We start from the raw sequence: 22,688 nt of genomic DNA, 5'->3' as shown, positions 1-22,688 counted from the left end.
CACTTAACAATGTTAATAAGTGTAATTTTTAATAAGGCTATGATTTACGTTTGTTTGTTTGTTTATAATTTTGTGAAAACCAATAAAAACTTTTTAAATGGAATATAATATATATATATGGATATATATGAATATAATCTATATATATATATTTAAATGGAATATATACACACACACAGAGGCAGATGCGCCTCGCAAGTCCATGCGCTGCGCCATCCAAAGGGTGCGGAGGTCCCGCCCGGGTCTCTCTGCCAGAGGAGCTCCCATTTACAGATAGGTAGCCGTGTTGGTCTGCCATAGTCAAAACAAAATGAAAAAATTCCTTCCAGTAGCCCCTTCAAGACCAACTAAGTTGGCTGCCCGACTCCGCCCCTCGGAGGAGGAGCCCGCCGCGCCCTCTCCCCGACTGCGCCTGCGCAGCACCGGCTCTCCTCTCTTCCTCCCGCGCCGGCGCCGTCCTTCGCGAGGGCGCGAGGAGGTTAGTCCGCCCTGCGCCGCCGTAGCCTCGGCCCCGCCCTCCTTTGCCCTCGGAGCGTCTCGCCAGCGGAGCAGCAGCAGCAGCAGCAGCAGCGGCGCGTGGCCGTCGGAGGAAGGAAGCCAGGAGGCCGGCCAGGAGCAGAAGCCGCCGCCGCCGCACCAGCCGCCGCCGCCGCCACCCCTTCCCTCCCTCCCGCTTCTCTCCGTCCCCTCAGCCATGTTGGCAGCCGCTCAGCTCCTCCTCAGCCGCCGCTGCGCCGCGCCCGTCCTCCGCGGCCTCGGCCCCCGCGCGGCCCCCGCAGGTGAGGCGCCCCTCCTCCTCCTCCCCCCACGCTCCCGGCCGCGCCGGAGCCGGAGCCGCGGCGCTCGAGGCCTGGCCATGTCCTTGCCGTGACCCCGCCCGCCCGCGGGGAGCCCACCGGCCTCCTCCCGGCGCCGCCGCTCGCGCCCGGCCCGGTTCTGGCGGGTCCCCTGCCGCCCGCCCGCCCTCTCCCGCCGAGGGACGCTCAGGGCGCCCGCTGCGCCCGCTGCTCGGCCTCGTCGCGACCCTGCGAGGGGGGGCGGGCCGGCAGGGGGAGAGGGAGCCGGGTGACCTTGGCGCGGGAAGCGGCGGCGGCGGCGAGGAGGAAGGTCGCGGGCCCGCCTGCTCGTCCTCAGCCGCCCCCTTTCCTGAGCTCCCCTCGGTAGGAAGGTGACGGAGGGCCCCGGGTTCAAATCCCGCGCTCGGCCGTGGATGAAGCTCTCTGGGCGCGACCTTGGGGTCAGCCTAGCCTGCCTCGCAGGGGTGTCGGGAGGAAAGGGCGCAAATGCAACGAGGAAATGATTTTGAAGGGAGGATCAGAGACGGAAGAAGATCTCTGCCCGGTTACTCAGGCGGGATAATGCGCTCTGGAGTATTCCTAAGAAAGGAGAGTTTCCCCGTCTCTTCGGGATGGGTATAGCTGCTTTGTGCTGCCTTTGGGTCTGATCTGCAGGATATCCCCTCAGTTTCTGCTCCTCCTGGTTTCACTTTTTGCATGTGGCTCTGCTTCCATTTCTTGGAATAGCTTGCTTTTCTTAAGGACCAACTCTTAATTTCTAGGTGCACATCCTTTAAGGCTCCCCTCCTGCCTGAAAATGGGCTCATATGCTGATATGCTGTCAGTCCAGGCTTGAAAACAGTTGCAGTCAGAGCTGTACGTGTTCTTAGCTTGTCTAAAGAAATGAACAGTTTACTGGGTGACCTTGAGCCCACCAATCTCTCCCCAGCTTCCCTGCCTCACAGGTTCACTGTGAGGATGCAAAGGAGTAGATCATGGGTAGGAAAACTAAGGCCCGGCGGCTGGATCCGGCCCAATCGCCTTCTAAATCTGGCCTGTGGATGGTCCGGGAAACAGCGTGTTTTTACATAAGTAGAATGTGTCCATTTATTTAAAATGCATCTCTGGGTTATTTGTGGGGCCTGCCTGGTGTTTTTACATGAGTAGAATGTGTGCTTTTATTTAAAATGCATCTCTGGGCTATTTGTGGGACACAGGAATTCTTTCATTCCCCCCCCCCCAATATAGTCCGGCCCCCCATGAGGTCTGAGGGACAGTGGACCTGCCCCCTGCTGAAAAAGTTTTCTGACCCTTGGAGTAGATGATCCTGTTTGAATGCTACCCTGAGTTCCTTGAACTATGTGATAGGGAGGAACTATGTCTGTCTTCCATTCCCATTTAAGGACAGTTAAGGCCATGATCTGCTTAAGGCTTCCAGACAGCCAGTATTCTGAAGGAGGGATTCAGGCACATACTGGAACTTTAGGTTTGAACAATTAAAGTGGAGTTATTGCCCTGATGCAACAAATCCATGTTAAAAAGAAGGGTGTTTTTTTGCAGTTTGGAATGTGGCAGGGCAATGAATTGAAAACTGGGATGAATGAATGGGAAGGTGTATGAACACAGCACAAGCATATCAGAATGAATATTTATTGTTGCATATCAACCCCAGAAACAAGTCAGAATGACGGCTCAGTATAGACTGACATAGACTAATCGCTGAGTAATCTTTGTGCAAGCCAATCAAGATGGGTATTTAGTAAGTGGGTCAAATGGAGGAGCCCTAAGATAGGGACATCTGGAAAAAATACTCTGCCTTATGAACTCACTTATACATGGCTTTGTTGACTTGTTCCAAACCAGGATCTTTTCAAGTCAGTGTGGTCCCAATTTACATGTGAGTTGGCTCTATACAATAGCTTGATTGTGAAAGTAGTATCTAAATTAATTCCCAGCAGGCAAATTGGCTCAATAAAACTTCACTGACATTGAGGCAGTGCATTGGAGAACAGTGTTGATGCAGTCATCAAATTGATGCCTATTCTAGGTGAAGGCTCCTAGATACTTAACAAGTGTTGTACGGCCTTTGTGTCTTGTACTTATCCCCCAAGATGGCAGGTGAAGGTACTGGAAACTAAGAATACCATTGATGCTAAGGACTCCAGCAAATTTTGCATTCATTTAACAGATACGATTTACCACAAAATCTGAGGATGTTGAAATACTGACGGTACTGAAAATTGTCTTTGACCACCAACATTGCAACAAAGCATGTTTTACTTTAGAGCAGCTGTTCTGAGATGGAGGCTTATTAGCTGAAGAATAGAAAAATCAAGCGTGAGATGGATAATTTTCAGCTGAAATGCTAGCATCTCATTTCTTTGGGTAGTTTTAACACCTGGCATTTTAAAATTCCAAGCCCGTCTAGTTTCTTCTGTGGATTGGGCAACAGCAAGACAATGTCCAGAATGAAAGCAGTTTTTTTACTCTTGTTTGAGTTCATTGTACTGCTGAATTGGACTAAATGAATTGAATTTTTTAATTAGATATTATTTATGCAGCAGCAGTAAATGGCACCTTAAATCTAGGTTATGGTCGCTACAACAGAATGTCTATTTCCTGGGGGACGCGTGGGGAGGTTGGACTAGATGACTCTATGGGTCCCTTCCAATACTACAATTCTAATATTCTATGATTGCAGCTACATTGCTTTACTTGCTCTTACAACAGTGCACTTGTCCCAGTATGCAAGAAGGAGAAACATACACTATGGAAATGGTTTTTACTATGGACTAAGGGAGAGGTTTTTAGACTGTGGTCGCCAACCAGGTGCCCAGATATCTCCACATAGTCGCAGTTAGACCCACACCAGTAGCAAAATGCCACTGGCTAATTTCTAACACTGACAGTGATCCTGCAGGATGTGTTAAGTAGAATATGAACTGCTACTCTGGTGACAGACTTTAGAACCCTTAGATATATCTGCTTCAAATCTTTGCCAGAGATAATTGAACTTTGGAACTTGCTGCCTCCAGGTACTTATATCACTCACACACACACACTCCTTATGAAGTGACTGCAGACATATCTATTTTTTCAAGCCTGTTCTATTTAAGTGAGCTTTTAATCTTCTCCATTATCTTCACTTTCTCTTGTGTGTCTGCCCTCCCCCCCCCCCAGTTTATAAACTTGAAGGCAAGGTTTTGTTCTTAGTTCTGTATACTGTACTGTTCAGAACACTGACTTATTTTAGATAGTATTGAAGTGTGATTTTAATTATTATCACTATTATTAACTATCCTTCTGGCATACATTCTTAAGCATTCAGGGATTTCGTGTTTCCCCCTGAAAGCACCAGACTAGCTATCTCAACTATGTAAATAAGCCCAAAGGTGACTTGCTAGCAAAAAAATATTACCGTATTTTTCGCTCTATAGGACGCACATTTTCCCCTTCAAAAATGAAGGGGAAATATGTGTGCGTCCTATGGAGCGAAGACGCCATAGCCCCGCGACCCTCTCCTGGCTGGAGAGGTGATGCACGGCTATGGAAGGAGCCTCTATAGCCGTGCGTCACCTCTCCAGCCGGGAGAGCATGCGCGGGGCTAAAGAAGCCCCCCGCGACCCTCTCCCGGCTGGAGAGGTGACGCGCGGCTATGGCAGGATCCTCTTTAGCCGCGCGCCACCTCTCCAGCTGGGAGAGCGCGTGAGGGGCTAAAGAAGCCATAGCCCCGCGACCCTCTCCCGGCTGGAGAGGTGATACGCGGCTATGGCAGCAGCCTCTCCGCTGCGCCTCTCCGCTGCTCCCTGACCTGATCTTTGGGGCTGGTGGTGGGCTTGCACCGCCAGCCCCAAAGAGCAGGTCGAAAGGAACCTGAAGCCTGGGGAGTGAGAGGGGTCGGTGCACACCGACCCCTCTCGCTCTCCAGGCTTCCAAGGTATCCGCCTGAACGGCACCTTGTTTTAGAGTGGGAAAACAAGAGGGGGGAAATTCTCCCCCTCTCTGCGCAGCGTCTCCTGCCGCTTCGCTGAAGGGGCGCTGGGCAGAGAGGGGGAGAATTTTTTTTTCTTGTTCTCCCCCCTCTAAAACAAGGTGCGTCCTATGGTGCGAAAAATACGGTAACCTAAAGCTGGGAGGGATACCTGTAATGTGTGCGTTAGAAAGTTATGATAATTTACAAAATAGCAATTGGATTGCTGGAAAGCTTATTCTGATGGGATGGTAATTAGACTTTTTAGGTGACTTAACTTGCCATGAATGCTGAAGATATGTTGCTCCAGCAATGCAAATCAATACTCTGCTGTAGTTTTTCTACCCTTCGCCTGCTGCCTCCTGCCCCTCTCTCCCTCTTCGGGCAGGAAATGGGGAAATTCATACAGCAACCCTTGTGCACAGCTGGGCAAACCTTTTAAAGTGGTGTAGTTTAGGGCTGTTTCAGTGCATGTTTCTCTTTACTGGGGAGGGAGGGGGTGATGACATAGTGCTTCAGTAGAAACTCTGGCAGCTACAGTCTGGAAGTGATGTGGGGATGGTTCTGCTGACCAAAGCAGAGAGCTGCGTTCCTGGGATTTCACGTTGTCAGGGACGCAGCGAGAGCGCAGGGAGGGGAGGAGATGGAGAGCGAGGGGGAGCAATCCGAGGGCAGCGTAGGAGAAGATGACAGTAGCCCGAGAGATTCCATGAGCCTCTCCAGCGAATCGGAAGATTCACAGAAGGGGGCGCCGATGGCCAGGGCAAGGGGGGCCCCAAGGGGGACACCCCAGAAGCAAGGGGCCAGCGGGGACTCCCAGAGCAGCAGTTGGAAATCAGGACCAACTTCCCCACCAGAGCGTAGTGGGGGGGAGGAGTCCCAGGTATCAGGGCCAGTGTATTCACCACCAGCGAGAGAAGATGAGTCAGGGTTGGCCACGCCTCCATCGGAGAGTGAGGGAACGGTCAAGAGGAAGGTTGCCGGCTGGGCGCGCGCGCCAAGTTCAAATGTACAGGCGAGCGGCACAGCAGGTAGCCCGGATAGGGAACCAGGTCCTAAAGCCCGCCGGAAGGAGGGGCAAGAATCAGGGGGGTCAGCGTCGGAAGAGTCCAGAAAGGATGAAACCCCAGCGGGCAGGAGGGCCCAGAAGAGGAAGGAGCTAAGGAAGAGGTGGAGCAAGGCTAGAGTCTTAAACTGGTGTGGAAGGGGAGGAGAGTCAGACGGAACTTCGTCGGTCTAGACTTTAAGACGTAGAGCGGCACGCTGCGGCTTTGAAATGGAAACTGAACTTCAATAAAGACTTTTGTACATAACTACAGCCGGGCGTTGGTCCTTTGTGAGCTGGGACCTAGGGGCGGCTCTGACACACGTGTACACTGACTTCCTATGCATGCCTGCTGTGTTGCAGCTTTACCTTGAGCTCTTTAATATCTTCCTCTTCTTCCCACTTTCTGTTTTTGTCACAGCTGTATTGCCTGTGCGCTGCTATTCTCATGGGTCACATGAGTCAGATGAAGAGTTTGATGCTCGCTGGGTGACGTACTTTAATAAACCGGATATCGATGCCTGGGAGCTAAGGAAAGGTAAGTGAGGGAGAGTAGTATTGAAGAGCTTGAGAAACACTCCTTTGTTGTGTGCTGTTGCGGCTGCAGCTGAATGGAGGCATTTCTGCAAGCTGGTTGTGGTAGCTTGCATGGAGCAGTCAGTCCATTTTTCTTCAGTTCCTGCCCAACATTCCACCAGCCTTAATGGAACTGTTCCAGAGCATAGAATCATAGAATTGTAGAGTTGGAAGAGACCCTGAGGGTCATCTAATCCAACCCTCTGCAGTGCAGGGATCTCAGCTAAAACATACGTGACAGATGGCCACCCAACCTCTGCTTTTAAGATTGTACCTCTGGTATTTTAATAGCTGTATGAGTAGTAAAAAATGGTCATTTATCCTAACTTGCTGAAATCGAAACTGATTCAGTGTTTCTGTCAGTCCCTTGATGTTTCAGCCATGCCTCACCTTTCTAAGGCATATCTTTTGTTAGGGAAAGAGAGATAAGACTGACTTCGGCTGTACATAAGAGGACAATGGTATTAGGGCGCTGAACGAGCACTAAACTGATCCCTTTGACTGTTGAATGCCTTGCAATATTCTATTTAAGGTAAGAGGAAGTGTACCGTTTTTATTGTGTTGACGGTTGTCAAGACAAAATGGCACCTTTTATTGGGTGACTCTTCTTCGCTACAGAGGCTGAACAGCAATTGATAGTTTAATAAAGTAAGCTTTTAGAAAACTCCCCAAAGTATGTGAGTTCTTAAATAAGCAGGGAGCATAAAAGCTACAAGCATTCAGAATCTTAAAGTTGTGTTTAACTTTTCAAGTTTAAAGTCCACAATAAATGGAGCTTTGCTGTGGAAATTGGGATCTGTTGGATGGGATGCAAAAAAATTGAATTGAAGTTATGGCACTGAAATGGCATATTACAGATTTGATCTCAGATTTTGTATGTGGAATGTAAGCAACATTTCATGCTGGCTCTACAAATTCTGTGTACTGTGGCAATATCAAATATCAGAAGTCACTTGCAGGAAATTTGGTATTAATAATATGTTCTGGCATATTTAGATATAATCAGAAATGTTAGGAAGAGAAATTGAGCCTGTGTGACACACTCCTGAACTTGTAAGAACAACAGAATATTCTCATTCTTGTTCATTCCCACAGGCATGAACACACTGGTTGGTTATGACCTGGTTCCAGAACCAAAAATCATTGATGCTGCTTTGAGGGCATGCCGACGACTAAATGACTTTGCTAGCGCAGTCCGTATCTTAGAAGTTGTAAAGGTCAGTGAAAGACATATGAGTCTGAGCAGCCAACACCCTGCTTCTCCATTTGCCTCTGTGTTTATAGTGTGTATATTGTGGAGTTCCGGCTTGCTGGTGATCCATAAAGAGCCTTTGCACCCTGTGTAGAGATTTGTTTGACTAGCCTTGAGAGCCTAACAAATCTTTCTAGCCAGCATTGTCTACTTTAATGGTCATTGGCTCTCCACAGCCTGTGACATATGTCCGTCTAACCCTGTTAACCTTGATCTTTTTGACAGGATATGTGCGGCTGAGAGTGGAACTTTCTGTACAAAATACATGTGCCCCTGCCCATTTCCCCACAAAAGTTTACCAGGCTACTTATAATGGAAGCCTATGCATGTAAACTCAAAAGAAAGCCCCACTGAGTTCAGTGGGATTTGCTTTCAGGCAAGTATAGATTTGTAGCCTCATATACTGTAGCGTCTAAACCACAGAGCCTAGGGCTTGCCAATCAGAAGGTTGGCAGTTCGAATCCCTGCGACGGGGTGAGCTCCCGTTGCTTGGTCCCTGCTCCTGCCAACCTAGCAGTTCAAAAGCACGTCAAAGTGCAAGTGGATAAATAGGTACTGCTCCGGTAGGAAGGTAAACGTCTTTTCCATGTGCTGCTCTGGTTTCGCCAGAAGCGGCTTAGTCATGCTGGCCACATGACCCAGAAGCTGTCTGCAGACAAACACCGGCTCCCTCGCTTGGCCAGTAAAGCGAGATGAGCACCACAACCCCAGAGTTGTATGCGAATGTCCTTAACAGTCAGGGGTCCCTTTACCTTTACCTTATAGCCACTTTCACCTCTAAAAGCTGGATTTTGAAGCAGTAAATTGTTGCTTAACTCTTGGTGAAATGCTTTTCTCTCGTGTGTATTTTTTTAATAAAAAAAACCCTTAAGACTATTAAAGAATTAACCCTATTGGCCTTGGATATGAATCTGTCTTGGTTTTGTTAACTTTAAATTCATTTTGTGTTCTTTCAATTAGGACAAAGCAGGGCCTCACAAGGAAATATACCCATATGTTATCCAGGAACTTAGACCAACATTGAATGAGTTGGGAATCTCAACTCCAGAGGAACTTGGCCTGGACAAAGTGTAAACATTATTGGTAAGAGAACAAATCTTCAGTCCTTTGTGGAAACAGCTTTTAAATCATCCATCTTCTTTACCAGGCTCCTAGACAGTAGCATGAGGGTTCCCAGGAGATCTCATGGGGCCATCTGAGATCTTGCAAGCTCTCAAGAGGTGGGAGCAGTTCCAGGGGTTGTTCTGACTGTGTGTGATTTTGCTTTTATGTGCAACCCCCCGGGAACGTAACCCTTGTGCAAGCTGCAATTGCCTTGCACGCCAGATAGAGTTTGAGCTATCTTGAGTAGAACACCAAGGCTTCGTTTTCTAGGTTTGCCTGAGGAAAGGCAGAAAAAAGACTTGCAAATTCCCTGCATTCACCTAGCCCCAACCTCTTTTCTGGTGGACCATTCTTGATGTACTTGAAATGCAGTTCTTATACTTAAGTGATTAAAAAAGACTGGAGAAAAGTACAGTGAACACTTCTCATTCATCAGTGTCAGGCTCCTTATTTCTGAATCTGACTCAAATACAGCCATATAATATTGGTGCTTGCTTAGTTGTCTGCACCAAATAACTTCACTCCTGGCAACCAGGAGTGTTTCTCCTGCTGTCATATGTGCTGAACTTACAGTGGGGGGTCAAGCACTCAGCCTAAGCTTAGCGACTACTGTTCTGTTAATAGAGCAGCATTGGAGACTATGCAGACACGTCACCCTTAAATAGGACAGTGCTATGGAAGTTGGATGTTTAGTGGCAATACATGCAATGCTCTGCTAGCTTTAAGCTGTCACTCATTTAATGTACAGAAAAAAGCAGCAGAGCCCCTGCTAGGTGTAGTGGCACCAGGGAGGAGAGAATGGACAGCATTTAATAGCAAGCCTGCACAAACCTGAATTGACTTTAGGGGTAAAATGCTGTTTTCTCATAAGTATTCATCTGGGGCAAGTGGCCTTTGCAGGGAGAAAGGCTTTTTTTCCAGTGAGAAGAATCTGAGCTGTTACTCTAACGTTGCATTGGTTATAGTGAATTGGGGTCCTCATTTGTGGCCACATAACCACAATCTACTGCTTGGGCACCATATGCTTTGTGTTCTGTGTAAACACTAGAATCCTACAGACTTTGAATGAAGAGCTGCAACTCTGTATGCAGTTAGAAATGTTTTACTGGTTCCCATGCTTCCCTGCCCAAGCAACAGAAGGTGGCCTTCAGTCAGTCAATGACATAGGGCAGGAAGCACATCCATGCCCCCATCCTGGCACCAGTTCTGCTGGGTGCCCTTCTTGGTCCTTGGTCTCTGTGGCCAGTGGCTGCTGCCACACATACTAACTCCTTGCAGGCAGGCAAGCAGGCTTGCGACAGCAGCCCCAAGAGATTTCCAGGCTGAGTTTCTTCTCCCCACACACCGTCCTTATTAAAGTGGGGTGCTCCCCACATTATGCAATTTCACTTATATGTGTGGGGACCCAGAATGTAATCCTTGTGTATGGGTGTGTTTGGGTGTGTGTGTAAAGCCTGTATTCTGGAGATGACTTATCAATTTTATTTATTAATTTGTTTCATACCCCACAAAATGTACTTCCCCCCTTTTTTATAAAAATGACCAGAGTGACTAAAAACAGTACAGTCCTGAATAAAAGAAATAGGAACAAGATAGCCATTGTACAATAAGATAACATAAGAGCAGATTAAGAACGGCAGTAAATCAAAACACAATTATTTTACAAATACAGATTAAGACGCAAAGGCTTGTGTCCAGTACTATGTGCACGGAGTCCCACTTGTGAAACAGGTTGTTGCTCTCCTCTCCCTGTGTGCCATCCACACCTGCTCTGTAGGGGTTATCCAACCCTTTGGAGCAGATTCTGAGGTTGCAGGGAGAGGGGTGTGTGGTGTGTTGTACAGGCAGAAGTCTGCAGTGCTAATGGAACAGTAGCGTTGGATGCAACCCAAAGCAGTAGAGAGAACTAAGCAAAATCAGCCCAGTTTGCCAGATACCTGCTAAAATAGAAAGAATATAGGGCAAAAATGTTAAGCAAATGTTGTTGAAAGAAATTTTTTGAAGGGCTGCTGGGATATATGGTGTGCGTGCGTGCCATATATATATGTGTGTGTGTGTGTAATTCTTTAGACTGCATATATATATTTGGAGATATGAGGAAAACACAAAGGTCACAAGACTGTGGTAGAAAAATGGTCTTTTTACACCACTGGGCAGCAAGCTGTTAATCTGCAGCTGCTTGGTACACAGATCAGATTATGTCCCCCCAACTATCCATTTTTTCTCTTTCAGAAGCTTTCTTGTGTGGGGGGGGGGGGGAGGCAGAAAGAGCTTGAAAAGGGTGTAGAAATGCATGAACTAATCCATGATATCTGTTCTCTTCCAGATGAGCTTCCTGTGGGGTTATTGTTAATGCTATTTGATTGTACAACAATTGCCTGGAATCAGACGTTAAAATATTACTTATTTGAAATTACTACTTCCTTTTATTGAGTCCTGGAGTATGTGTTGTGAAGCTGGACCTAATAAAGGGGAACTGGTTTGAACTGAGTCTTCTTTGTAGCCTGTCTTATTATATACTAGAAAAGAAAATCTTATTTCCCATAATAAAAGTGAATAAACATGGGGTACAGAACTTAATCCTCAATTTCACAACCTGACAATGGGATTCTCAAACTTCATTTATTGGTGGCAATGACATTCAAATTTTTATTGCTTGTGTGTGGATCCCTATAAAGGACATTGAAGGAGGTTATCATTACATGTTTTTGTTTCAAAACACCATATGAGTTCATGAAACTGATGGGGCTAGGAGCTTGACTTCCTTTTCCTTGTGCAGATCCTATGTGTGTACTGCTACACAAAAACCACAGCACTGAACTTGCTTGCTAAGGACAGCCTCTGTTTGATTTATATATCTGGCTCTTCCTCCAATCAGACACACAGGGTGACTAATGGCGAGAAACAGATAAAACAACATCCAGTGAGAAAACCATTAAAAATTCCATAATTCATAAATATAGTACTACTACAGCAATGCAAATTTTTAGCTCTTGAGATGGCAGAAATGCTTGAAGGTATTTGATCAATATTTAGTGGAGTCCTGTAAGTTGGAGGTACTAAATAAGGATCCAGACTAAGTTCATTGAGCTTAGATCAGATTGAAATCAATGGGGCATGTTTAAAATTGGAGAGAACTGAGTGCAACTGGTAATAACCCTTGAGATTTTTTAATATAGAAAATCTTTATTAATTTTCACATAAACAAATACCCGTGAGTTACATAACATACAAAACAAAAAACACTACAAATGAATAGAAACAATAAAATAAAATAAAAAGTAAAGAAACAGACAGAAACAAATACAATATATTACACTTACATGACAAATTAAAATATATATCTTCCAGTAATTCTCATTATACTACTTATATTATCTGAGTGATACTGGTAAGCAAGAAATACATAAAATATAATATTGGATTATATATATATGTGTGTATACACACACACACAAAAAAACCCCAAACAAAATAATACGAATCTCTGCAAGGAATACAGATAACCCTTAAGATTTCTATTGGTCAGATAGCAAGGCTTCCTTGCCTCTTCATGTGAATAGTAAATTGCAGAATCGTATAGTAAGACTTCTTATATGATCATTGTAAGGTAAAAAGTAAAGGTAAAGGACCCTGGACAGTTAAATCCAATCAAAGGCAACTATGGGGTTGCGGCGCTCATCTCGCTTTCAGGCCGAGGGAGCCTGCGTTTGTCCACAGACAGTTTTCCAGATCATGTGGCCAGCATGACTAAACCACTACTGGCACACGGAGGACTGTGACAAGTGCCAGAGCGTACGGAAATGCTGTTAACCTTCCCGCCACAGCGGTACCTATTTATCTACTTGCACTGGCATGCTTTTGAACTGCTAGGTTGATCATTGTATGAATGAACAAGCCCACTACACCATTACTTTGTATGCCAGAGGTGTTTAACCTGTGACCCTCCTGGTGCTGGATTTAAACTCCCATCATCATCTGTTGGCCATGATGCTTGGGCCTGATGGGAGCTGCAGTCCCAGCAAGAGGGCCGCACATCAGCCAGTTCTGTTTTAGTCTATTGCATCAAAACACTGATATTCCTGGAATGTGCAAGAGGGCCCCTGAGAAGCAGCGCTTGCAGCCCTCAGACAATGTATCTGCCATCCACTCCAGGTGTGTCAGTGGCCTGTTGGACCAGCTATTCATCTGCCTGGAGGCTATGGGGGCTCCTGATCTGCTCCTTTACAACTGAGCCAAACACGAGCATTCACACACTGAATTTGACTTGGGAGCAAGATAGTGTGCTTTTGCACATGAGAGGGAACAAAGGGAGAGCCTTGTATTCCCACCACAACAATTCCATGTTCCGTGGGGCTCAGAGACTCATTCATTACCCAGAGAGGCTTGCCCGCTTGCCGTATGTCAGGAAAATTCCTGACATGTCCTGGTTTTGGGGTGGTAAAAATTGTGTTGGGGGGGATTGTTGCCAAATTAGCAAAATGCCAGGGAAAACCTGGATATATATGGCAGTGTCATGAAAAAAACGCAAACTGTTCAAGAAGCTCAAAATCATTGTTTTTGGGGTAGGATGCCGCCAAAAAAGCTCGTCAATTGTGGTGGTTTCCTTAAAAAAAGGTCAACAGGAATCTTACTTCAACAAATGAAACAGATTTGTGGGTTTTTTTTAAGTGTTACGTGGAAAAAACACACGAGAGAGAGCCATTGCACATACTTTTGTAAATCAAGAAAATCTTTAATAAAAATACATTAAAAAAAAGGAAAAGGAATCTAACTTTTTGAGATATGGCAACCCTAGTTAGAGCCACTCCCTTGATGCACTATTTTTCTATCTGCAGGGATTTGTGGTGGCAGGAAAGTGCGTTTAATCAGAAAGCTAACTATAATAATAATAATAATAATAATAATAATAATAATAATAATAATAATAATAATAATAATAATAATTTATTATTTATACCCCGCCCATCCACTCTGGGCGGCTTCCAAAAAAATATAAAAATACTGTAATACATCAAACATTAAAAGCTTCCCTACTAACTCCTGAGACTACGGTCCTAGCCCCGTCCCCCCGTGATAACTGGGCCTTGAGCCCCCTGTACAGCCCCCGCCCCCCCTCTCCCTCTCGCATCTCCTGCCCCCGCTCTGCGACTCCGAGAGCAGCGGAGCACACCACAGACTACGACACCTCCGGAAGCCTAGACCGTCGCCTCCGCCCCGTCCCCGCCTTTCAGAGGCTCTTCCGGCTCCTCCTCTCGCTGGTTGGTTGGTCTCCCCTCAACGGCTAACGCGAGAGGACGCGGGGCGGGCCGCTTGAAAACAAACCAATGGGGGAGAGCCGGCAGGGAGACGTAAGCGGGAGGCGTGGCTTCGCGTCGGTGCCGCCGTGAGGGCAGCGACGATGGAGGCGGCGGCGGCGGCGGCGGCGGCGGGAGGCGGAGCGGAGCCTCCGGGCCGGAGGGAGGCCGCGACGCTGCCCGGGCCCAGCAGAGACACGGTGCGTGGCCTTTCCGGGGCCTCTCCTGCCGGGGCTCCTCAGGGCGGGTAGGCTGCTCCTGGCCAGGGAGGCTCTACTGCCGGCTGCTCTGCTTGGAAGCGGGGCGAGGGGGCCGCCTGCCGGGGCTTTCGGGGCTCGCGTAGATGACCTGCGGGGTCCCTTTCCAACTGCCTCAGACGCGCGAGCTGGACGCTGGAGGGATGGAAGGAGCGAGTTCCTTTCGCGGCGCAGCTCAGCTGCGGAACTCCCTCCCGCAGGAGGGTGAAAGGGCTTCGTGGAGAAGAAGCAAGCCTGTCCCACAGCTGGGCGTGATGCTCTGCCTCCTTGGGCCATGGAAGGAACGCTCAGGGAGCCGCAGGAAGGGAGTGTTCCTCTTGGGCTCCGGCCCCTCTCCTCGCCTGCTTTCCGCTCGGGGCATCTGGTTGGCCACTGTAATAATAATAATAATAATAATAATAATAATAATAATAATAATAATAATATATTAACTATACCCCTCCCACCTGCCTGGGCGGATTCCAACAAAATATTAAAATACAATAGTCCGTCAAACATTAAAAGCTTCCCTTAACAGGGCTGCCTTCAGATGTCTTCTAAAAGTCTGATAGTTATTTTTCTCTTTGACATCTGGTGGGAGGGTGTTCCACAGGGCGGGTGCCACTACCAAGAAGGCCCTCTGCCTGGTTTCCTGTAACTTGGCTTCTCTCAGCGAGGGAACCACCAGAAGGCCCTCGGCACTAGACCTCAGTGTCCGGGCAGAACAATGCGGGTGGAGACGCTCCTTCAGGTATACTGGGAACAGGAGGCTGAACTGGACAGGCCCCCTTTGGCCTGATCCAGCAGCCAGGCTCTTCTTAAGCCTCTTCTTCCCTGCTGGATAAGAGCAAAGGCACCTGCTCTGAGGACAGAATCTGTGGCCAGCAGAAAGGCCAGTTTTGCCCATCATGGCAAATGGATGGGAGATGTTCTATGTGATGGGGCTCAGGTCTTTGTAAAGGGGGATTCTGAAAGATGAGGACCTGAGACAACCCCCTCATCTCATATATACTGCCATATAGGCTGAAGGTCCTGTTATGAGAGAGGGTTGAATTTGGACATCATGGTTATTATTACTTTGCGGGCAGGGAGTGCATGGGTGGGTTGTTAGCTAGTCAGGTGTTCATCAGCAGAGTGCTCCTCATTCGGTGCACTACCCACTCTGTTCCTACCCCAGCCCCAGGTTTCTTTCCCCCTGCTAATAGTCCCATCAACATTCTGCATCCACAGCAGTTCTGCTGATATCTGTTCCTTGTAAATGGATGGTGCTGTTTTGACTACATAATGTCTCTCACAGCCTGAACCTTGGAAATTAAGGGGATTCATATACTATATTTGTGGCTGTTTTGTACTTTCTATCTCCCTTTTTGGGCAACACATGAAAGTGCATCTTGCAGTAAATAAAACAGGCATGTGTTTGATATGGGGCCAACAATGAAATAAGTAAAAAGCTGGGCATCAGTAGAAGGCAGGAAAGCTCCCCTGCTTTGGACTTGTGTGTTCTCTTTGGGGTATAATGGCTGTCAAATGTCTCCTCCTGACAGGGGCAGAGGGACAAGAAGAGGACAAGCAGGGAAACACCAGTGGAGAAAAGGGGGCCGTACCTCATGAGCAAAACTCCTTCCATTCAGGATAAGCTACGTAAGTCAGGACTGGAATCTACGTTACATGAGGGCACAGCCTTCACAAGTATGGTGGGCTCACTGCTTGAGGAGCAAGGGAAGGACCCTGCTTAGCTGAACTGGAGGCTCACCTAGCTCAGTGTCTTCTTCCCACAGTGGCCAGTAAGATGCCCACGGGAAGCCCATAAGCGGCTCATTTGCACAGTAGCACCATTCCCACTCATGTTCCTCCACAACTGGGGTATTCAGAGCACTGAGACGGGTATGAGTCACCCCTTGCATGGTCAATTTAGAGACATTAGTTTTGCTTTTAGCAGACAATAGTTTGTAGTTCATGTGTGTCCCCAAGATTTTGAGGCACCTTGAGGGCATCCCTGCTTTGACTCCGGTTACCTTGTGCAGATCCCACTTTGCCTCAGAGAATCCGTCTGAAATATCCCACTTTTTTCATGATTTGACCAAAGCCTCCACACATCTCTAGTTGGAACTAAATTGCTGTTAGCAACAACAATAATACAATACCTGCTTACCGTCAGCCATGTACAGCCATGAAAGAAGTGACAATGTAGGCAGGAGAAGAAGTGACAGCAATTGTTCCTGCTTGAGCTTCATTGTGGAGGAGCAGGGGTAGCCTCAACAATGGGAGATGTAGCCCAACAACATCTGAAGGGTTACAGCCATCCTACAAGATACAGACACGGGGGTGGGATGTCAAAGGGTTTCATGGATTAATTATTTTCTATGGAAATTACTGACTTAACTAGGAAGGCAGAAATAGTTGTGGTTTCTTCACCGCTGAGCAGAAAGTGCTCCCTCCTTGCTGCAGGAGGAAGGCAAGGCAATGACATGGAGGATAAGACTCGTCTATGCTTACCAGCCACAATAACTAGGTGCTCCCCCCACTGTTTCAGATAGGAAGCCTCTTTATTCCAGTTGCTGGGATGCGCAAGTGGAAATAGTATTGTTACGCTCAGGTTATTCATGTGGGTTTCCCATTGAGGCATCTGGTTGGCCAATGCGAGGACAGGATGCTGGGCTGGATGGGCCCTTTTTGGCCTGATCCAGCTGCAGGTCTTTTATGTTCTACACCCCATCCTACACCTGGAAGCGTTTTTGCAACACCAGCAGGTGGTGTGGATTCACCTGAATGTTTGCTGCAGGGGTGGGAACCCCTGGGACTTCACCAAGATGGCTTGCACAGTTTAGTTGCCACGCCAACCCACTTTAATAGATGGCAAACCCCTGAGAGCGTGTTTTGGCATCTCCTGGGCAACCAGAGGATTCAGATGATTCATGTCCTGTGCAGGCAGCCTTTCCCCAGAGTGGGTTTTTCTGCTGTCCCTTTGCAGTAAATATTTGTCTGAACTTGCCCCACAAGCAGCACTTGGCTGGTGGGGTGGGGTTTAAGGGAGGCAATCCTCCCCAGGAACGTGGAATACAGCAAATATTCACTGAGTTTGCCTTGGTCATTTTGGGGGCTGCAGAGAAACATCGTGAGATGGCAAAGGCGATGCTGCGGAGGAAGGGAGGCGCATTCTCAGGAGCCGTCCGGCACCAGCCCAAGCTACCAGCCAAGAGGTCCAGTCCATTTTCTTACTGTTTGCGGGGGGGGGGGGATTTTGGGGTTTTTTGTGAGTTCAGTGGCCCTTAACAACTCCGTATGCGTTAGGTTAGGCTGCTAACGTTGGTGTCCTGCTAACCTAATCTAGCGCTCTCTCTACTGCTCCCCGTGATGGGGTGAATTCAGAAAAGCAGCCAAAGGCCTCCAGAAATGACACAATTTAAGAGATGGGCCAGTGCAGCTCAGAGGTAGAAGCTCTTGTGTTGCAGGAAGGTGGTGCCAGGTTCAGTCCACGAGATCTCCAGGTGGGGCTGGGAGACACTCCTGTCTGAAAGTGGAGAGCTGTGGGCCAGGCTTGGGCAAAGAGTCCTCTGCATTTGGCCTGCCAGGCCTTTGGGGGCAAGCTGTACTCACCTGGCATCATACTGCTGGGTGTCAGGAGCTTCTGAAGCTTTGAACCAAGCAGGATTGTACTTCTGCAAATCTGCTGATACTCGGAGTTCAGTCCTGCTTGGTGCAGAGCACAAACAAGCTCACTTGGTTGAGGTAGCTTCCTCTGTCCCTGTTGTTGATAAGTCAGCCTTGACTGCAGGATTCAGCTTTGAATGATTTGAAATGTGCTTCCAGAATACGCAGATACAGAACCTGACTTTTTTGCATCTTGAGTCGGTGCCAAAAGCCACATCAGGTTTGTCCAGTTGAGACAGTGACTTGCCCAAGGCCATCTTCTGCCTGAGTGACACAATGTCCTTTGCACCAACACCCTTCCCTTCACCTTCCCCCCTCTCAGGTGCTTCATATTGGGTTTTGCCTCTTTCTCTAGGTCAGTGAAGTTCAACAAGGGCTATGCTGCCCTCAGCCAGATCTCAGATGAAACCCTGGTGTCCCTGGACTCTGACAGGTGAGGGGTGAGTGGGACCTGCTTGCTGATTGTGGGTAGGGAAGGCCAAAAAGGTTTGAACATTGCCACCAATTTTAAATGGCTCTAAAAAGGAGTGTTAGCAAAGAGGATCAGTCTGTGAACGGGATACCAGTCACATTAGCCCTGTAGAGCTTCCAATTTCAGAAACAGTCTTCCCCTGAAGATATGGGGGAGCAATGGCAGGAGTCAGCATTGCTTGTGGGCTTCCCAGAAGCATCTGGCTGGCTGCTCTGGGAATAGGATGCTGGACTAGTCTGATCCAGCAGGGTCATTTTATGTTCTTATGGGAGACAAACTTCCTCTCATGTCACAAAACCCTATTCATTCTTAGCAGAGAACTGGGAGCCGGAAGTGTGCTAGAAATACCCTTTCAGTTTGTGCTGACCCTTGGTGTTTTTCTCTCCTAGTGATGAGGAGCTGGAATCAAGATGTTCCTCCGGTTACTCCTCTGCAGAGGCAAGTCTGGTGCATGGCTTGCTCCTTACAGGCATTGAAATTGACCTGCAGGTGGTGGGGTTTGTCTGCCTGTCTGTTTGACCTTCTGATGGTTAGTGAGCAAAGGCTTTTATGGCAGGTGGGGGTGGGGTGCAAGATGAACCTCAGATGCTCATGTTGGCTGCTCATTAATCTTGGGGTGCAAAGACCCTCCAGATGCTGTCAGACTCCATCTCTAGCCAGCCAGTTGCCAAGGATGGGAGAGCGTGCAGTTCGGGAGCCCTTTCTTACATGCAATGTCTATGTGTGCATGTGTCCCAGTAAGCATGTTGTGACTGACCATGAGTGAGGAAATGTAGGGACATGGAAGTGTGTGCACACACCTGCATTTTCTCACTCGCATGCTTGCTAGGAAGGAGAGCTCTCCAGCCTTTCTTCCTGTCCAGTCCTATAAGGGGACACAGTTCTGAATAGATAAGCATAGGAATATGCTCTTAAGTGTTCTTAGGATTTGAAAAAAAAAACCATAATTAAAATGCACAATAAAAGAAAACAGTGAAGAAGCATAGCAAGTAAAACAGTGGGGTAAAAACAGTTAAGGTAATTAGATCAGGAAGTTCAGGAGAATGCTTGCCTCAACCGGTGTGTCTTCAAGAGCCAGCAGAATGCCACTACTGATGGGGCTCTCATATTTCTGCATGGAGCCCAATGCAAGTCACTGATTCCACCAGTGGAAAACCCTGCCTCCGTGTTACCACAAACTGATAACCAGCAGGCCATGTCTAATTCCATAGTCCTCCAGCAGGTGTTTTCAGCTTGTCCCTCCTCTTGCTTCTCAGGTCAACCAGGATCTCAGCCGCCAGCTGCTGCAAGATGGGTATCGCCTCGATGAAATCCCAGATGACGAGGACCTTGACCTCATTCCTCCCAAGCCTGTGTCATCCTCACCATGTCCCTGCTGCTTTGGGGAGTCTGCCTCCTGCTCCATCCAGTAAGGATCCAGAGAGCAGGACTGCACTGCACAGGTCAAGAACTCAGCACTTTCCCCCCTTCCTTTCAGACGCCTGGAGGTCCAGCAGAGGCAATGGAGTCTGGCACCGAGCCTTGACCAAGCCGATAGGGAGCAGGAAGAGGGTGCTTTGGTTGCTGGGAAAGCGGGGTGCACCGTTGCCTTGCTTGCACTTGCCTGGGCACCAACCAGCCTCTTGAAGCTCTTATCTGTGGTGCACATACAGGACTGTTAAGTGGAAGCCCTTGGAAGGCTCTGAGCCAGCTGGCTCCCTTGCCTGGGAGAAGGATGCAGATGGGACAAGAGGACAGGGCAAGTGTTTCCTCCTTAAAGGCAAACAGCCAAGATTTTTGTGTGAAAGGGAATGAAGAATGGACTAGGACAAGTTAAAACTTTAGTTTACAAAAATTACGATTGGGGAAGAAAAGCACAGCAATCACTACATCGCGTCAAACAGATTTTCCTCACTTGCTCAGGATCCTTTCCTGGACTCCAGTGCTTGAGCCACCATCTCCTGGGGGCCTTGTAGAGCTGGACTATTATGTTGTCATGCGGATTTCTGGGATGGAGAAGTTCCTCTATCAAGCTACATGGATGGAGTGCTGCCTGCTAGCTCCTCGCAGTCTCTTGAACTCCCATCCAGCCCTCTTCTGGCTTTGCTGCCTGGAAGCTGCTGCTCTCACCCCTTTCCCTTGAGGAGCTTTCAAAACAGTTTCACCAGCTGCTTCATCGTCTCAAATTGACCCTCAGCATTAAGTCTTGGCCTGGTGAAAAATGGACCTACTGAACCTTTTTTCTTGGCGTGGGAGGGAGGTGTATTCCTCCCCTCCCACAGATAGAGGGGAAGGGTTCACTTGCCTTGCCTTGGAGGCTGGTCCTCCCTGGCAAAAGGGCCAACAAATCTGACATCCCTGGCTCCGGATGAGAATCCTGGTTAGTTTAGGTCATGGCTGCCTCACTTTGACTAGGGAGCTGGTGCTGATTCAGACTTGTTTGCGCCTCTCCCCTACCCTCTTCCAAAGTGAATAGAGACCAAGCAGAGGAGGAAGGCTAAGGTGCTAGCGCCCATAGCCTCATTTCTGTGTTGCCTGCCTTTGTGTGATGAGGGGTCTAGACCAGGTGTGACTCCAAGCGCCATCCAAGCGCTGCTGTTGGACTTCAGCTCCCATCATCCCTGACTGTTGGCCCTGCTGTCTAGGGTTGATGGGATATGGAGTCTCCCCAGTCCCTGGCGGGTACCAGGTTGAGGAAGCCTGATCTAGTGGGCCACAGCTCTTCCATCCCTTCATCAGTTCCTGTTATTCTGACTTAATTCCCCCATAATTAGAATTGGTTTATGCAGCCTCCTTTTGATTTCAAGCAGCGCATAGTGTGTTTCCCATGCACACTAAGGGACGCTTGTGAGCAAGAGCTGCGATCTAGCCTTTCTGATTTGCTAGCACCAGCTGTGGTTCGCTTTATGTGGCAGTTGTGGAGAACAGGGAGGGGAGGAATTTCCAGCATTTGTGAGTGTTGCTTTGTGAGGTACCCTGCTAGCATGCAAGTTGGGGCCATGATCTCCCCTCCATCTGGTGCTTTCCAGTTGTGCTGGTGCTTTCAGCCTAATCATGGCCAGCGATTAAGGATGATAGGAGTTACGGTCCAGCAACACCTGGAAGGCACTAGGTTGAGGGAGGAAGATGTGCCCTGTATATTTGGGCAGCCTCATTGAGTAATAAATCCGTATGAATGGGACCCCCCTTTTGCTGCCTTGGTCTGGGGACCACAGCAGGCTATTACCTCTGCCGTCTAAACTGAAGCTTTAGTAGCAAGAGATCCAGAGGTCTCTGAAGGCACTAACACAACTTGAGCAAGATGCCACTGCACTGTTGTCCTCTGTTACTGTAAGTAGCTAAAAGTGGCGGCTGCTTCCCCCACCCCCCCACCCCATTTCCTGGAAAACTTGCCAGTAGGGATGAGATAGTCTTGCCCTACTTGGCAGACTTGATCCTAAACTGGAGTTCTCTCTGCTGTTTAGCTGTTCCCAGGTGAATGGCACCCAGGAGGCCATTTCCAGTTGGATATATGTGCTTTGCTAGAATTATTTGTCAAGAGATAGGCCACGTGGCAGGCCATAACACAGGCCAGTGTTTACTCACTGGGGAACATGCTTAGCAGGAGGCGGCCAAGTGAACTCTGCACTTTCCAGCCCTTCAGTAGAGAGAGTTGGTTGCTGGTGCAGCCACTGGGTTACATAGGCAACTTTCCCCACCTCCAGCTGCCTTTCATTTTCTATATTTATTTGTGCTGCCTGCAGCATCCTCTGGAGACAACTTCTCCATGGTAAAAGGTTGATGTTCCTGGACAGGTTTAAGCTGTTCAGTCCTAGTTGCAGTAAGCTTTTAATAGTGTGTAACGTTAGATGAGGTGGACAGTGGAGAGCCAGGACACTAGTAGACCTGTAGAGAGAAAACTGCCCGCTTTCTGCTGCAAAGTAAGCTTGGCAGGCTGACAGTGTTGTGTATGTTGGGGTTTCAGGGTGGAAAAAGGAGTTCAGTGACTGTGTCCTATAATGTGTTTAATAAGCTGCCTTAAAATATTGAAATGCATTAAATGAAGTGAAATTGAAACACAAACCAACCTTGAAAGGCACAGAGGACAATCTTATTGGATATTAATGTTATTGTATATGCAGAGAACTATCTAGCAAATAGTTTTATATTTACTGAGCAAGGGAAGTGTGCATTAATAAAACTCTACCTTGTATTCACAAGGCTTGGATCCTTTTGTATGTGAAATGTTTGTTCCTTACCTGCGTGTTAGTGAAGAGGCCTGCAGTAGGATTCCTCCTGGGGTCCACTGTGGTGGTGGTGGAGGAGGGCAAGAGGCCGTTCATAGTAGGCG

The 22,688-nt window shown here is 48.0% G+C and overlaps 2 protein-coding genes across 4 annotated transcripts; both read left to right on the top strand.

Moving 5' to 3' along the window:
- The first annotated feature begins 683 nt into the window (after positions 1 to 683).
- Positions 684 to 11,214, top strand: COX5A (cytochrome c oxidase subunit 5A). Of its 2 annotated transcripts, none has more exons than XM_081877502.1 (5): positions 684 to 779; positions 6,213 to 6,329; positions 7,463 to 7,584; positions 8,580 to 8,702; positions 11,050 to 11,214. In XM_081877502.1, exons 1-4 carry the CDS (start codon positions 695 to 697, stop codon positions 8,691 to 8,693), a joined length of 438 nt encoding a protein of 145 aa, XP_081733628.1. In that variant the 5' UTR covers positions 684 to 694; the 3' UTR covers positions 8,694 to 8,702; positions 11,050 to 11,214. The 2 variants fall into 2 exon arrangements, with proteins under 2 accessions (XP_081733628.1, XP_081733629.1); XM_081877503.1 differs by lacking the exon at positions 684 to 779 and adding an exon at positions 1,394 to 1,412.
- Positions 11,215 to 14,055: 2,841 nt separating this feature from the next.
- Positions 14,056 to 22,565, top strand: FAM219B (family with sequence similarity 219 member B). Of its 2 annotated transcripts, none has more exons than XM_081876495.1 (6): positions 14,056 to 14,220; positions 15,801 to 15,897; positions 17,363 to 17,456; positions 18,263 to 18,340; positions 18,769 to 18,817; positions 19,636 to 22,565. In XM_081876495.1, exons 1-6 carry the CDS (start codon positions 14,125 to 14,127, stop codon positions 19,789 to 19,791), a joined length of 570 nt encoding a protein of 189 aa, XP_081732621.1. In that variant the 5' UTR covers positions 14,056 to 14,124; the 3' UTR covers positions 19,792 to 22,565. The 2 variants fall into 2 exon arrangements, with proteins under 2 accessions (XP_081732621.1, XP_081732622.1); XM_081876496.1 differs by having other exon boundaries at positions 18,769 to 18,908; positions 19,636 to 19,772.
- Positions 22,566 to 22,688: the final 123 nt, after the last annotated feature.

Source organism: Podarcis erhardii, assembly GCF_964252035.2.
Source record: "Podarcis erhardii genome assembly, chromosome: 9".
Taxonomy (NCBI): domain Eukaryota; kingdom Metazoa; phylum Chordata; class Lepidosauria; order Squamata; family Lacertidae; genus Podarcis; species Podarcis erhardii.
This window is presented reverse-complemented; position numbering and strand designations above follow the sequence as displayed.